The sequence below is a fragment of the Glandiceps talaboti genome, chromosome 11 (assembly GCF_964340395.1).
Source record: "Glandiceps talaboti chromosome 11, keGlaTala1.1, whole genome shotgun sequence".
NCBI lineage: Eukaryota > Metazoa > Hemichordata > Enteropneusta > Spengelidae > Glandiceps > Glandiceps talaboti.
In genome coordinates this window covers 962,490-977,500 of record NC_135559.1, presented here as the reverse complement: position 1 = coordinate 977,500, position 15,011 = coordinate 962,490, and the positions used below count along the sequence as shown (strand labels likewise).

Sequence of the window (15,011 nt, the reverse complement as noted above, 5' to 3'; positions counted from 1 at the left end):
GTTTAGAAGGTATTTAAGTTACAAATAAATGTAAATCCATTGATGAAATTGCGAGGCTAGAAATATCCCTGGCTAATAAGGGTGACAAGATTCAGATATAATGCACATCAAAACTCAAATACTGATTTCATGTTCCATTTATAGAGTGGTCTCTAGTACTCAGAGAAGCGCACCGTGAAATGTGAAAATGGCAATACAACGCTAGTTACCAGCCTGTGTTGGATTGACTTTACAAGTATACTGCCATGTATATATCGCTGTAATGTGTAGAGGGTGACTGTTTTTTTACCTTAACGTTAGTTGACAGTTGTAAGTATTTGGGTCTATAATGAAATACATTTACTGCGTTCCAGGGTGTACATATGGACCAACGTTACGTACGCTCCTTTTGGTCTACAAATGCCATTCTCAATATAATTCAATCCTCAGCGTACCTCGTCGCTACTTGAATTCCACAGTGTCATCTATGCATAGATGTATTTTAATAAGCATGCAACACTTTAGAAATGTTTTCTTATTAATGAAACTGTTTCTAAAGTGTTGCATGCTTATTAAAATACATCTCTACATAGATGACACTTTGGAATTCAAGTTACAAATTACTAGTAGTAAGTACAGCGACGAGGTACGCTGAGGATTGAATTATATTGATCATATAGAAAGTTAGTTTCTACGAAATAGGTCGGTAATCTACCATTTGCATATTATGTATATAGACCAAGTTTGTATTACAGTTTGAATACATGTAAGTGATCTCGGCAACAACTTGAAGCCTCAAGAATGCACCCATGCAATATTTAGGAGGGAGATTACTTCTCAAAAAATTGACGTAGTGCTCTGGCTAATGTTCGACGAGGCGAGATTAAATTGTAGCAATTATTGTACAGAAGCAACTGAAGTATATGTGGGGGTGGGTGGGGGGACTTATTAATGTATCAATTAGATGTTATGCAGCGGCAGTTACTTAATAGGATAGTCCTGTGAAATGGCCAATACGTTATAATTGATGTTGTAATATATAGCCACAAGGTATGCTTGCATGGATGTATACACAGGGCGGCATAATTGTCTGAAATAAATCGTACTGCGGATGGAAAATTATAGGGGTCAAATCGTTTGATTTATTTTTTAAAAAACGCCCTAACTGATCTGAGCAACTATACAGGATATGGTCTTTTTACGTGCTACAGTCTTGATCGCATTACTAAGTACGTGTCGCGTACTGAATGTCATCAGTCTATCCTGATAATAATCTAAGCTGAGCAAGCCATTTGACGAGTACATACATGTATATGCACATGGATTGCGTTTGATGACTACAAGATAACCTCAATTAGGAACGAACACGGAGAATTGTTTTGCTTGGGGATAATTGATCAACTATTCTCGGTCTCTATGGTAACTAACCTTGTTTACCGTAAGGCGGTTATATTGTGTTAAAACGTTCGCTTGTAATTGATGCGGTAATTATACAGCAAATGCAACACAATATCTCATTCAATTTATCCCTTTAAACTGAGTAATTATAACCGAGGTTAAAAATATTATGATCATGTCGTAGGATATCTCCAGAGCAACTGAACCCTTGCAACGTCCTCGACGTCAAGAAAAGCTCCAATGATTTTAATCTACAGACATTCAGGGAAAGAAACTAATACTGCGTGTTTTATCGACATCTTTTTGTAAAAAGTAGCAAATCTATGGATATTGGAGAGTCACATATACAAATTGAGTTACAGTTTGGATTATATGACACCTTTGAATTGGTCAACCTTGACACTGTTGTCATAATAATTTATGATAAAACATTAAAAGGTATAATTAGAGGAGATCGGTTTCGGCCGTTCCTTCGTCATACTCCGTAACTTCATACTCCTTCCATTATATCCAAGTCTGGAGATAACCAATGAAATGCCGTCGGTCCATTTATCCAATTTCGTTTGTCTGCTTCTCATTTGTTTACTCGTGGTTTGTTTGTCTCCGGTTTTAAAATTATTTTGACTTGATTGTAACTTTGATAATTGCCTGTGCGTTAGCTATTACGTGTTTATGTTGATTTGTTCGTTTGTTTGCGAATTCTAAAATTCAAAATGTGAAAATGGATAAATTTTACATCAACAGTTGACTTATGACGTCACTATGAATCCAGCACTGCTGTACTGATATGGTATACTGTCTCGTCTCAAACCATTGATCGAAATGGTGAATATCTTAAGACTAACAACATCAGTGAAATAAAACACCTTCAAATTAGAGGGGTATAAACGGAGTTTATCAATTTGTGTGTTTATTCGAGTGGGTTACAAAAACATTAGTACGTAAGACAATGGTTAAGCTCATCTAGAATAAGAGTAATCTCATGCATGTATTTGATGGTCATAAATATTGTCTTGTGGCGTTTTTATTTCGTTTGATTAATAGTATTATATAGGCTTCCCTGACATTTTACTCTGTGTATAGTATAATAAACCATGTCACCAGTTCATTAATGTATAATTGTGCCTAAATGCAAGGTTTGCATTCTGCCAAAACAAAATTTCACGATGTCAAATACCAATCCCTATACGCATGTTCCCCAAAAAACACCCACCCCATCCCATCCCACCCCACCCTACAAAAGGGAAAAAGAAAGAAAGAAAACAACTGGTTATAATAATTGATATTGTTTTATTGAACAATAAGTTGGATGGTTAGTAACGATATATGTATCCAAACCATAGATACCATTACTGTATAAAGCAATACAGTAGAAGTAGACGTTGTGGTTTCTTCAGCGTCAAATTGGAATGTGCAGATGAACCACTAAACAGTTACTGCTCTGTATTGCTAAACATTTAACTAGCAAAACTCTACTTCAGTAAGGTATAATCAAATTACTTAACATACAGTAAGAACCTACTTGTACACGTCTTGCCAATTAATATTTGACGATGTTAAGATTACTTCAGTCTGTTTCTGTTCAAGACAGATGGGGACATCTACCTATGTTCTGAATTAGACAACACTCTAGCCATTCGTCTTATATGCAATGTATGTATAACGAATGTTACGGTGTGAAAAAATACAACGAAATTCAGGAAACCTGAAACAAAACGTCGTCTGGCTCGTCAAAAACTCTTATCTACATTGCTACATTTTATTGTCTGCCTGTCAAAAGTCTTACCTACATTGCTACGTTTTATCGTCTGCCTGTCAAAAGTCTTACCTACATTGCTACGTTTTATCGTCTGGCTGTCAAAAGTCTTACCTACATTGCTACATTTTAGCGTCTGGCTCGTCAAAACTCTTATCTACATTGCTACATTTTATCGTCTGGCTCATCAAAAGTCTTACCAACATTGCTACATTTTATCGTCTGCCTGTCAAAACTCTTGCCTACATTTGCTACATTTTATCGTATGAAAATAACTCAGAGACGTTGCTAAATCTTATTGTCTGGCTCGACAAATAATTGAATTAACATTTCCTCATGTTATCGTCTCTCATGTTATCGTCTGGCCTGACGAGAATTAATGCACAGTTGTTAAATATGAGTCAATTGGCAGAATGAACCGACGCGACAAGGTTGGCTTTAATTTGTTGCCCTTGTATATTTAACTGTTGTGGTAGCTCCCCGTCGACATAAAGAAAGTGTGGCAATATTGGTTAAGATGTACCGGTTATATCACGTCAGACAATTGTTGGTAAGTATTTGTCGAAAATGTAGCAATGTTAGTCAGATTTTTGTCCAGCCAGGCGACACTTTGTTTCAGATTTCGTGATTTTCGTTTAATTTTGTTTTTTAAATGTTGCTGCTGAAACCATATATCATGTTATAGATGTGAGGGAAACTGCTTTACTATCAAAATAGCCTGAATCGATTTGAAATATGTCATTAGTTTTCATTTACTTTTGAATAATTCATTTCATTTTATGTCTGTTTCATGATTGTATGTATCATATATTGTCAGATGTTTTTGAATCCTACAACGATGCCGTCTCTGTGAATCGTCATACCAAGGTTATGTTATTAACGTAAATAGTCGCAATGGAAAACGACAAATAACATAATGTACATTGTATTGGTTTGAGATTCGACTTTTGTATATGTTGAAGTATCTAAGTATCGCTACCATTGTGTGGGATTGTATTTCAATGCACTAGATCTAGACATGCATGATTATATCATGTTGATGTCGATTTACAACAGCATGTAGAATTCAGTACTTTTAATGAACATGTTCCCATCTCACCAGGCATTAATTGGACGTCTTTTGACTTCAAGTAAAATGATGACGAGCGACGTAGTTTCTAACTTTGATCGACAACACAATCGTCAACAAAATACGCTTCTGGTGAATGTACATTAATGTTTATCGATAAGGCGTTTTAAAAACCTACACTCCCTGTCGTCAGGAGTGACAGGCAGCATCACTTCTTTCAAAGGATTAGAAATTGAAGGGAAGATTTTGATTTTGATAAATGTTCCTTCCCTATCTTCCTGTTGCTAACTCTCAATGGACGTGTAGCAGACTCTTTAAGATGCCGTTCTGGTAGTCTACGAACCATTGAACATAAATTCAATTTGAGATAGCTGAGCATAGATCTGGCACGTTTTGGACAATTAAGTGACATTCCCTTTCCCTTAGGTCGACTGATAATTCACAGGTACATGATGATTATTATAGTTGTGCTTGTAAGAAACGGTTTTCACTTGACTAATACCTGTGAATGTATGGTGTTCGGCAAGGCAAGGCAAAACAGTAATTGTTCATAGAGGTTCCAGTGTATGTTTGTCTTTGGGGATAGCGTTAATGATCCTACAACATATGCCCGGAATATACACATCAACACACAGAAGGCTACACATATCAAGGCCATGAATGTCGAAATGCACAGCACGGTTTTAAATGATCTCACTTCTCGATGAGTTCTTTTCCTGATGTAGGAATGCCATTAATTGAAGTTAATTGAATCACATTGACTTTAAGTATCCCTTTCAGAGACAATTCCAGAAGCTTAGGACACGCTGAATCCGTCGATAGCAGTTATTATGAGTGTAAGTGGAACGGGGTAAACTTATTGGCGGTATAATTTAGAAGATGTTGTAGCGATGGTCTCTTTCGAATAACTATGAAACTTGTAGCAACGAACGTGCATGTATACGTAAACATATTTAGACTCCATGCATCATCCAATACACTTTGATCTGTCCAGGAATCATTTAAATTTGATTAAAAGATTTGCAATAACACATTTCTGTCATACATCTTTCGAATCATTGTAAGGTTTCGGCACCATTTCACTTACATGGGTAGCAGGGGTTTAAAGATTCACGAGGGAAACAATATAATGTACATGGAATTGGCTATGGATTGGCCTATATTGACAGTTGTAATTGATTTATTTAAAGAGACGGCGGGGGAGATCTGGTGTCAACCCTTGTAAATTGAGGGTTTAGTTTTGTTAGCCGACAGAAACAAAATAAATATGCCCGTACATCCTACCTTTCACATCGAATGGAACGTGTCTTAATGCCGTTGTGATTTCTTCCCTCGAGGCATCTTCTTCGATGGTGAAAAATTCCCGCACTTCAAGACTCATTTCCCGCAAGGTGAAAATAATGTCCTTCGCCGTCTGTTGCCAGAATGTATCATGCGTAGCTATAACAACGGAATATTTCCAACGAAAATGTAGAAGTATAGCAGCCAAAGCGTTTGATGTCCTGACATTTGGGGATACAGTTCTTGAGAACGTTCTGTATACATCTTTGTTTGATAGTTCATCGTTTGTACACGTCCAGGATACCATAGGGACAGACCAATAACTAGCTAAACGAGCAGCAGGCTCGCAAACCGAGTAATCAATGGGTCCAACTATTGCATCAAATGACTCATCTAGCATAAGACGAACAAACTCTGCTAATTCGTCTGTTCCCGAACAGTTCGTATTGCTCAATAAATAGTTTAATTGAAAATTAGACAGTAAATTTGAATCGCTGTTGATATTTTCTATGGCAATCTCACTTGCTATCTGTGGCAGTGCAGAGGAATAAGGCGAATCGCAATCTATTGGAGCAAAGAGTCCAATGGTATAGTTTTTGTAACCCGTACATAAACAGATGTAGTGAACGATGAAAACAGATACAACGTGTGCACATACCGACCCAATGCTGTGTTTTCTGTATGTACATATCACTAACCAATTGATAATACAGACAAGACCCATAGTTCACGCTCTGCAGTTTACGATCATGTCTTTCCTTTTCAGAAGCACCCTTCCACGATATTTTGGGATGTCAACACACTGAATAATCCAAATATCTTAGAATACATATCTTTTTCTTTCTGGTAAACATCTCCGAATGTTCTTGTATAACACCGAGAAGACATACAGACACCAAAAGACACCAAAAACTCAAGACCAAGAAAGAGCTAAACTTAACGCTGAAGTCGTGCTATGAGGCCATCTCCAACTCATGCTCAGTTGTCAAGCAAAACAGCTCCCCTAAGATAGCATAGATTCTTCGGATGTTTTCATTTTACAGAGGGGTGGCACCCACGTGAGATCTGCAGAAATTAATAGGCTAAAATCCACGCCTGGGTTTAAATTTGAGCATGCGTTATGTTTGTACCAAGAAAATAGTGATAGTGTTTCATAAATTTATTTGAGTACCTAAAGATTCGATATAATATAAGAAGTATTGCGAAGTAACCGGTAAAATGATTTTTAAGGGTAATAACTACAGTGGAGTGAGAATAGCATTAGCGACGATAGAACTGTCAAACCTGATTACGGTAGCAATGAACACATAATAAATATGCAAATTTTAATGAGGATAACATGTTCTTGTCTGGATGAATTTACTTTCTCTAACTGAAATAATTTCAATGAGTAAAATGTATGATGTATTTACTTCCAATTGTCGCTGAGCTATTATTATGCAAAGTATTTTTACATAGCGTATCGGAAGCAGAGTTTATAAGGCTAGCTGAATGGATCGTTAGACGAGGTAGTCTCGAAATGAATATACGTACGTGACTTATATCTTGATATATTTGGTATACTGCAATCCCATCTCTTTAAATGATACTAATGTGACAAAATATATTGGCTAAACGGACATAAACATTGCATATGCCATCGTAAAACTTGATACAATGATATCCATCGTGTTCTAGTCTGTGTGATGACCAGTCACTGCTAACTATTGAACACTTTATCGATCAAGCAGAGTTCGTTGTGGCGTAAAATACGGCAAAACTGTTAACATATTGAACTGTCGGAGAAAATCGCATAAAAAGTTATCGGTAATACTTCCAGATGATCTATACACCAGACAATGCTGTTTGCAATGCATCCTGTTATTTATCGATGTACAATTGGCTTGAATAGATTAAGATTAGTACGATAGGTTTGAAGGTCATGTTCGTTTTCAATGTCATATCCAAATACAAATGTAGTATCACATCCTCTTAGATGATTCTTTGTATTCTTCATATTCAATCGCGATCGATTTAAATCATGGGTTGTCTACTTTTGAATATCTATCAGATATACTATATGAACGAACAATGCCTTGGAAAGCAATTTCTCTATTTTAAATATCACATCTTCCAATGTTATCCTACACTTCGTCATGTCGCATAAATATAAAGCCAACGGATACGACATTTGTCGTTTATTTCATTTTGGCGTTCACGATATGACGTCTTGTCAGAATACAAGATATGAATTTATTTAAATTTATGACGACCCGGCTGAAAATGCAAAACACTAATCATAGGGTATCGATTTCATGTGTTCTAACTCGATGGAAAAACGTTCTTTAGAAACGATTAGTATGGATAATATATATAGAGTTCAAAGTACTACTGTAACAGCAAAACTATTTTTATTCATACGTTTTGGAGAGTGAGGGTAGTCTCTATGGTATATACAGATGTGCGCCTGTGTGTAAGCTTACATATACGAACCTTACATACATACGTTCGCACACTTTATGTATGTATGCATGTATGTATGTATGTATGTATGTATGTATGTATATATGTATGTATGTATGTATGTATGTATGCATGCAGGCATGCAGGCAGGCAGGCAGGTTGGTAGGTAGGTAGGTAGGTAGGTAGGTAGGTTGATAGGTAGGTTGGTAGTAGGTAAGTAGGTAGGTCGGTAGGAATGAATGAATGCATGTGTGTCTGTCTGTCTGTCTGTCTGTCTGTCTGTCTGTCTGTCTGTCTGTGTATGTATATGTGTCTCAGTGTCTATGGATGTGTCAATATTTGTAGATTTTAAGATGAAATGACATTCTATATCAAGTATATGGGTTGTTTATCCTAAAATTGACATGAAATACTTGTGTATACACGTAGGACATATTTCTGTAACTGTATATGGATATGAAGCAGTGAAAAGGAAGTTGATTTGTACATATATCATTCCTTTCAATCGTTTTTTTTTCAGAGAAAAGACGAGTTCATTTTAATTTATTTCAATTACTTTGACTAGACATAATTGGTCCATACAATAACTGCAATTGGCATTTCATAGTATGTTTCTAATGTGGGTGGACAAATTGAAGTATAGTATATCCAATTTATTAGGCAAAGACGATTACCTTACTATTGAGAATATCGGATAAACGACGCTGGATGCCTGCAAGGGATAGAAGTCCTTCGCATACCGTCTTTTCATTTTACTTGTTAAAATCGTGAAGCTTTAGAGTTTTGCATCTCCAATTGTAATGACTATATTGAAAAGTAATGGATTTGATCAGTGGTGTGGACTAAACAAATGAAGATGTATCGGTCTGATGTTGTTAGGTGGCATTTAAATAATCGGTTAGGATATAAGATTTTGCAGTATGGAGGCAGATGAACGACGTGAGTCGATTTAAGGGTATGCATCGATACGTTGACTAATATCGAAGAAATGATGTGCATGCAAAGCTCCAATTGTGTCATGTAGACTGCTCGATAACATGAACAGCCTCACTGAACATAAATGGAGTGTGTATGTATGTATGTATGTATGTATGTATGTATGTATGTATGTATGTATGCATGCATGCATGTATGTATGTATGTATGTATGTATGTATGTATGTATGTGTGTGCGTGTGTGCGTGTGTGCGTGTGTGCGTGTGTGCGTGCGTGCGTGCGTGCGTGCGAGTTTGAGTAGCTGGTGGGGGTGTTGAAAATTGGACGAATTCTCTTTGTAAACCATTGGGGATAAATTATGAGCATAATCTTTCCTGTTCTTAACTAACTCATTATTATTATTATTATTTTATCAGAGTGAATTTCTCAGAAATATTTTACACGACACAAACACCAGATAAGTACATATACATACATAGTGTACCTTAGCCAGTCATAACAAAAATCGCAGAAAGTTTCTAAAATTTTAAATAATGGTGTATTATACTGCCAAAGAATAAAGGCAGTCGGCGACTATGCGTTTTTGCAGGTAAGCGATGGGCCATTGATGGTATTGATCATGTCTCGGTTTCACTGTCTACTGATTTCACCATTGCAACAATACATGACCATATTGTTACATGAATCAGTTGTGCGTGTACTCGAAGCAAATTATCGTCTGGTAAATGGATGTTTCCATTGATTTCAGCAATTTGTCAACAATTCTGATTCTGATATAATAACATGTACAATACGTGTCTGTCTGTTTGTAGATCACGTCAAGAAACGCTAGAATGAATCATCAACTTCAACAATTGCTTACTGTGCAAGTCAATAGCGTAACTCATGACCACTAACACTCTTTTAGTTTGCATGTGTTTTTTCGTTAGTTTGTACAATCGAATGGTCGTGCATTCTTTGTGTATGTATCTGGTTCGATGTTTCACACTTAAGAGTGAATGGGAATTAAGGCACTACTCTCTTTAATCAGTGCAGAAATACATTGTCTGAAAAAATACTGAAGATGAGCAGGAAATGCACACTTTAATGAGGCTGAATTAATTGAAGAATTGACATCCTCGTTGAGACTTTGCTACTTAATTTGACTACTCGTACAAATATAAAGTACTGTATTGTGATATTCTGGTAGATAGAGATAATATTGACAATAAAGTCAGGATTGTTTTATGATACCAATCTGACCATTCATTCTATCTAGCTATAACTGATTTCAACGAGGTGTGATCAGAGCTTTTACATATAATATAAGATTGTTAATGGAGTGTACACGAAACGAGATGTAGACATAATGTAATCTAGCCAGATGCTCGTTTATAACGCCACATGCTCCGAGCGAAACTATCATAAAAATAGTGTGATGTTGCATTATAAATAGTTAGAGGCAGTCACTTCACAATGATGAGGAATACACGTATATTCTGGGAATGTATCGGACTAAGTCAAATAACTGAGACAGCGACAGATAGGCCATTTATAGTCTCTGTCCGAGTGTAGATATTTGTCCGAATAACTAATATACATTGATTGATTGATTGATTGGTTGGTTGGTTGGTTGGTTGGTTGGTTGGTTGGTTGGTTGATTGATTGATTGATTGATTGATTGGTTGGTTGGTTGGTTGGTTGGTTGGTTGGTTGGTTGATCTATCTATCTATCTATCTATCTATCTATCTATCTACCTATCTATCGATTGATTACTATGTCAACGTATTATCAGTGGTTGTGCACGAGTAGTAGTAGTAGTAGTAGTACATGGTGAAAGGTGTGATTTGAGAGACATGTAAGAATGTAAAATAGCATAGTTCTGAGTTTAAAGAAGCAAAGAAGATTGATTTGAAGATTAGACTTGAGACAAGGCTATCATTACTATCTATCATTTCCCCTTATACAAACTATGGTTGTATGAAAACCAACGTACTCTGACATGTAGCGTATCAAATGACAAGACTACACAAATCAAAATGTGTTTCATTTCACTTAATTGCCGTACCATGGACAGTTATGAGATAGTTATGGTTATTAACCGTGAGCAGTTTATGCAATTTATCATTGGATCAATCTGAATAAAATAGAACTGTACACATGACGTTATATGTATACCAATACAATGCTACGTCACTGCTTTGATGGACTGAAGCTAAATTGTCGAAATTATTGTTGAATAAATGTGATATATTGATTGTAACAACACTCGAGTGGATACTGCTCCCTTAGTTATCTATTTTCTATTCAAATTAAGTGATTTTTTCATTGCTAGACTACGTAATATGTGACGTAGTGTATGCATATCTACCTAGAATGTAATAATTAGGACACAATCTACCTCTAATGACGTACGTACAGCTATCCGAATCATCACACATTCGGCAGAATCGGCTACATTTATACCAAAACCCAGTCAGGGATATACCCAATTCATAGAATCGGTAACTATCATAGCTTCCATGGAGCCTGAAAATCTCTATGAAATACTTAATACATATAGAGATAATATTGAACTAACAGTGGATATGCATTTATGTTATGTTTATGTTATTATGATATTTGTTTATTGGCGTAGAAGGATACTTGTACTTAAGACATGGACCAGGAAAACTCGTAACTGAACACATCTCAAATATTTAGAAACTATCACTGTTGCCAGAGTAACTCGTGAACAGTCCTATGGTAATACTATAGTATTGACTTCAGTACTTGTTTACTTGTTGCAGTAATAAAAGTTCTATTGATGTGAAATTAACAGCTGCACATAGTTCATTGTGATATTTCACATTGATACCTAGAGACACATCAAAACAACACATAATAAAACTCAGTTTAAAATAAAGGTACTTGTGTCCTTTTAATAACACTAGGGTGTAAAAGTATAGGTGTGAGAGAGAGAGAGAGAGAGAGAGAGAGAGAGAGAGAGAGAGAGAGAGAGAGAGAGAGAGAGAGAGAGAGAGAGAGAGAGAGAGAGAGAGAGAGAGAGAGAGAGAGAGGTCTGTATATAGTGAGATTCATAAATAAGAACTGACATACAGAGGTCAGTGGACTTTAACGTAGAGAGATAAGAAAAATCAAGATGTCCATACACAAAGGACATCGAGGAATAACTCATTGGTTGAACCTCCAGATTCACGTTAACAACAATTATTACTGGAGTGAACCTTCAAACACTATACTAAGCAGCAACCTGTCAGTCAATGGCCACATAGTTGCGATGGTTTCGTAAGCAAACAGTTCATACATGTTACGCACTGTTGCACGATCAGTAACTCTAACTTATTTCTGGGGAGGGGAACATTTTAGTGGTAGGAATGGCAAAACGTTCCATGCAGAGACAGAACCATAAAACATTGGGGACAAGAAGTGATAACATATCGTGTTATTGAAAGAATAGTAAGATTTAGCACAATAATACTACCTTAAATCAACTTGAAAAGTCGAAAGTTACATCAACCTCAAAAGAGCACATCCTGTGCAAAACATGTACATTGTGTAACAGCTGTTGACATTTGTAGCATGATAAACACACGTAGAGTAGCAAGTTGTTTATCAATTATCAAAACAAAGATATTAAAAACAACATGCTAAATTAAAGTAATAGGCCAAACATCTGCTATATACTATGGGAAGCCGTTCAGGCCAAAAGTAGTTTTTTATTTTAGCTGTAGTATTTTATATTTTTCGTACTTACATACTAATTTTAACCGTTTATGTACTTTTATTCCATGTTCACATTATTTCAATTGAAATAAGTTTGCATTTATTTGAGAATATTGTTTTATTTTTCGTCAAACCAGAATTTTTTTAAGGATTATATATAAATGAAAGTCAAAATATATTTTTTGTTAAAGTTTTTTATTTTATTTTTAAAATTATTTTTTTTTAAATTTCAACTTTTTTTTTTTCTCAACTTTTTTTTTTTTGGCCGAGTCTGCTGACAGGCGCCGGTGCAGAGCACGTCGTGCTCGTACCCGGCGCCTGTCACGAGTACGAGGCGTGACCTTTGACATCCATTACGACGTGTTCCGGCGACAAGTGTGAAGCTACCATCATATTCATCTTCACGTTCAAAAGTTGACCTCTACGCTCAATGTGAATATGATGATAGAAGCTATCTTCATATATTCACATTGAGGGTGGAGGTCTACTTTTGAAAGGGAAGATGAATATGAATATGATGATAGCTTCACATTCGTGTTTTGGCGTCAAATACACGTTCTTATTACCTTCGAAATTGATCGCTCAAACATTATATCAGATCTCAAAACTGTTAATTTACGTGTGATAGTATCTGTTTTTTCCAACAACCGCGACTTCAGCCGCGTACGATCCATGTGCAACGGGCAAAGGTATTTCCAATGGGCCAGTCAGGTACTTCTAGTACGAGCGCACATGTTGACGTCGACCTACTGTATTACATACGTAGACGTGTTATTCTCAACTTTTCATGATATATGCATGTGTACTCAGAACACCAAGAGAATGTATACTACAATGTACGATGAAGTAAACTGAATCTTTACAACAACAACAACAACAACAACAACAACAACAACAACAACAACAACAACAACAACGACGACGACGACGACGACGACGACAACGACAACGACAACGACGACGACGACGACGACGACGATGACGATGATGATGATGATAAGGCGATAAAAGCTGGTTTAGGTTGATATGTAATACAGCAGGTCGACGTCAACATGTGCGCTCGTACAAGAAGTAGTACCTGACTGACCCATTGGAAATACGCGTTCGTTTTCCTCACGTTTTTGTTCCTAAAGCTGTTTTGCTCACGCTCACAGTATAGTGTACCATCTTATTTTAATTCTGGTCAGTTTCACAAGAATGAATGTAATTGTTATTGATGCAACAAACTTTAGTTGTTTTAGATTAACTACCTTTACCCTTTGCACATGGATCGTGTCTTACGTACTACATCATGTAATACATCATACATGCGGTCATAACCTTAACTTGACGGTGTACACATGTGTGTACGCGGCTGAAGTAAATTAACAGTTTTGAGATCTGATATAATGTTTGAGCGACCAATTTTGAAGGTAATGAGAAGGTGTATTTGACGCCGAAACACGTCCGACTCGTAATGGATGTCGAAGGACATGCCTGTCACGAGCACGACGTACTCGTGACAGGCGCTGGTCAGCAGACTCGGCCAAAAAAAAAAAAGTTGGGAAGAAAAAAAAAAAAGTTGAAAATTTTTTTTTTGAATTTAAAAAATAAAATAAAAAACTTTAACAAAAAATATATTTTGACTTTCAATTATATATAATCCTTAAAATAATTCTGGTTTGACGAAAAATAAAACAATATTCTCAAATAAATGCAAACTTATTTCAATTAAAATAATGTGAACATGGAATAAAAGTACATAAACGGTTAAAATTAGTTTGTAAGTACGAAAAATATAAAATACTATAGCAAAAATAAAAAAATACTTTTGGCCTGAACGGCTTCCCATAATATACTGTCACTCTTTAGTCTTCAAACGTCCGGCAAAGATTTAGTGGCACCATTCAGACATATGTGTGAGCAAGTTTGTCTTGTAAGTTCATTCATTTAATATTACAGTTATGCCACCATCAGCAGAAAATTTTGAAAACGTGATATATATTAATACGAGTTATTTGTATAATTATAGTCTTCAACGTTAAATGTGTTTTTAAGCTTCGCTTAATTCGATTAACCAGAACTAACAAACAGTACATTGTCAGTTGACAGTTATTTCTAATATAGAGTTAAATGACTTGTTAAAAATATTGTTTAATTCGATTACCCAGTTCTAACAAACAGTGCGCTGTAACAGTTGAAATTCTAAGTATATTAAATTTAATGTCCGAAGATTAGTATTCTTTCTATACACGTTTTTCTATAAACGAAATGAATTTTTGTACTAAAAATCCAACGAGCCTTAAAGGGATTCGTCGTAGTTTTTTAAGTCTCACATTTTCAATCATTCCTTACACAGGACTCTGCTTTGAAGACACAAACACAGACATCCAGTATACAAAAATATATATAATATGAATAATATCTAAGACGTGGCATATAATCGTATATCCATCAATTTTTAT

At 35.8% G+C, this 15,011-nt stretch overlaps 1 protein-coding gene across 1 annotated transcript in view; it reads right to left on the bottom strand.

Moving 5' to 3' along the window:
* Window positions 1–6,207, bottom strand: part of LOC144442626 (retinal guanylyl cyclase 2-like) — a 54,757-nt gene extending 48,550 nt beyond the window's left edge. Inside the window, exon 1 of the mRNA XM_078132006.1 lies at window positions 5,487–6,207. Within this exon, the coding sequence (XP_077988132.1) occupies window positions 5,487–6,207 (721 nt within the window). The remainder of the gene's footprint in view (window positions 1–5,486) is intronic.
* Between the last annotated feature and the right edge of the window lie 8,804 nt (window positions 6,208–15,011).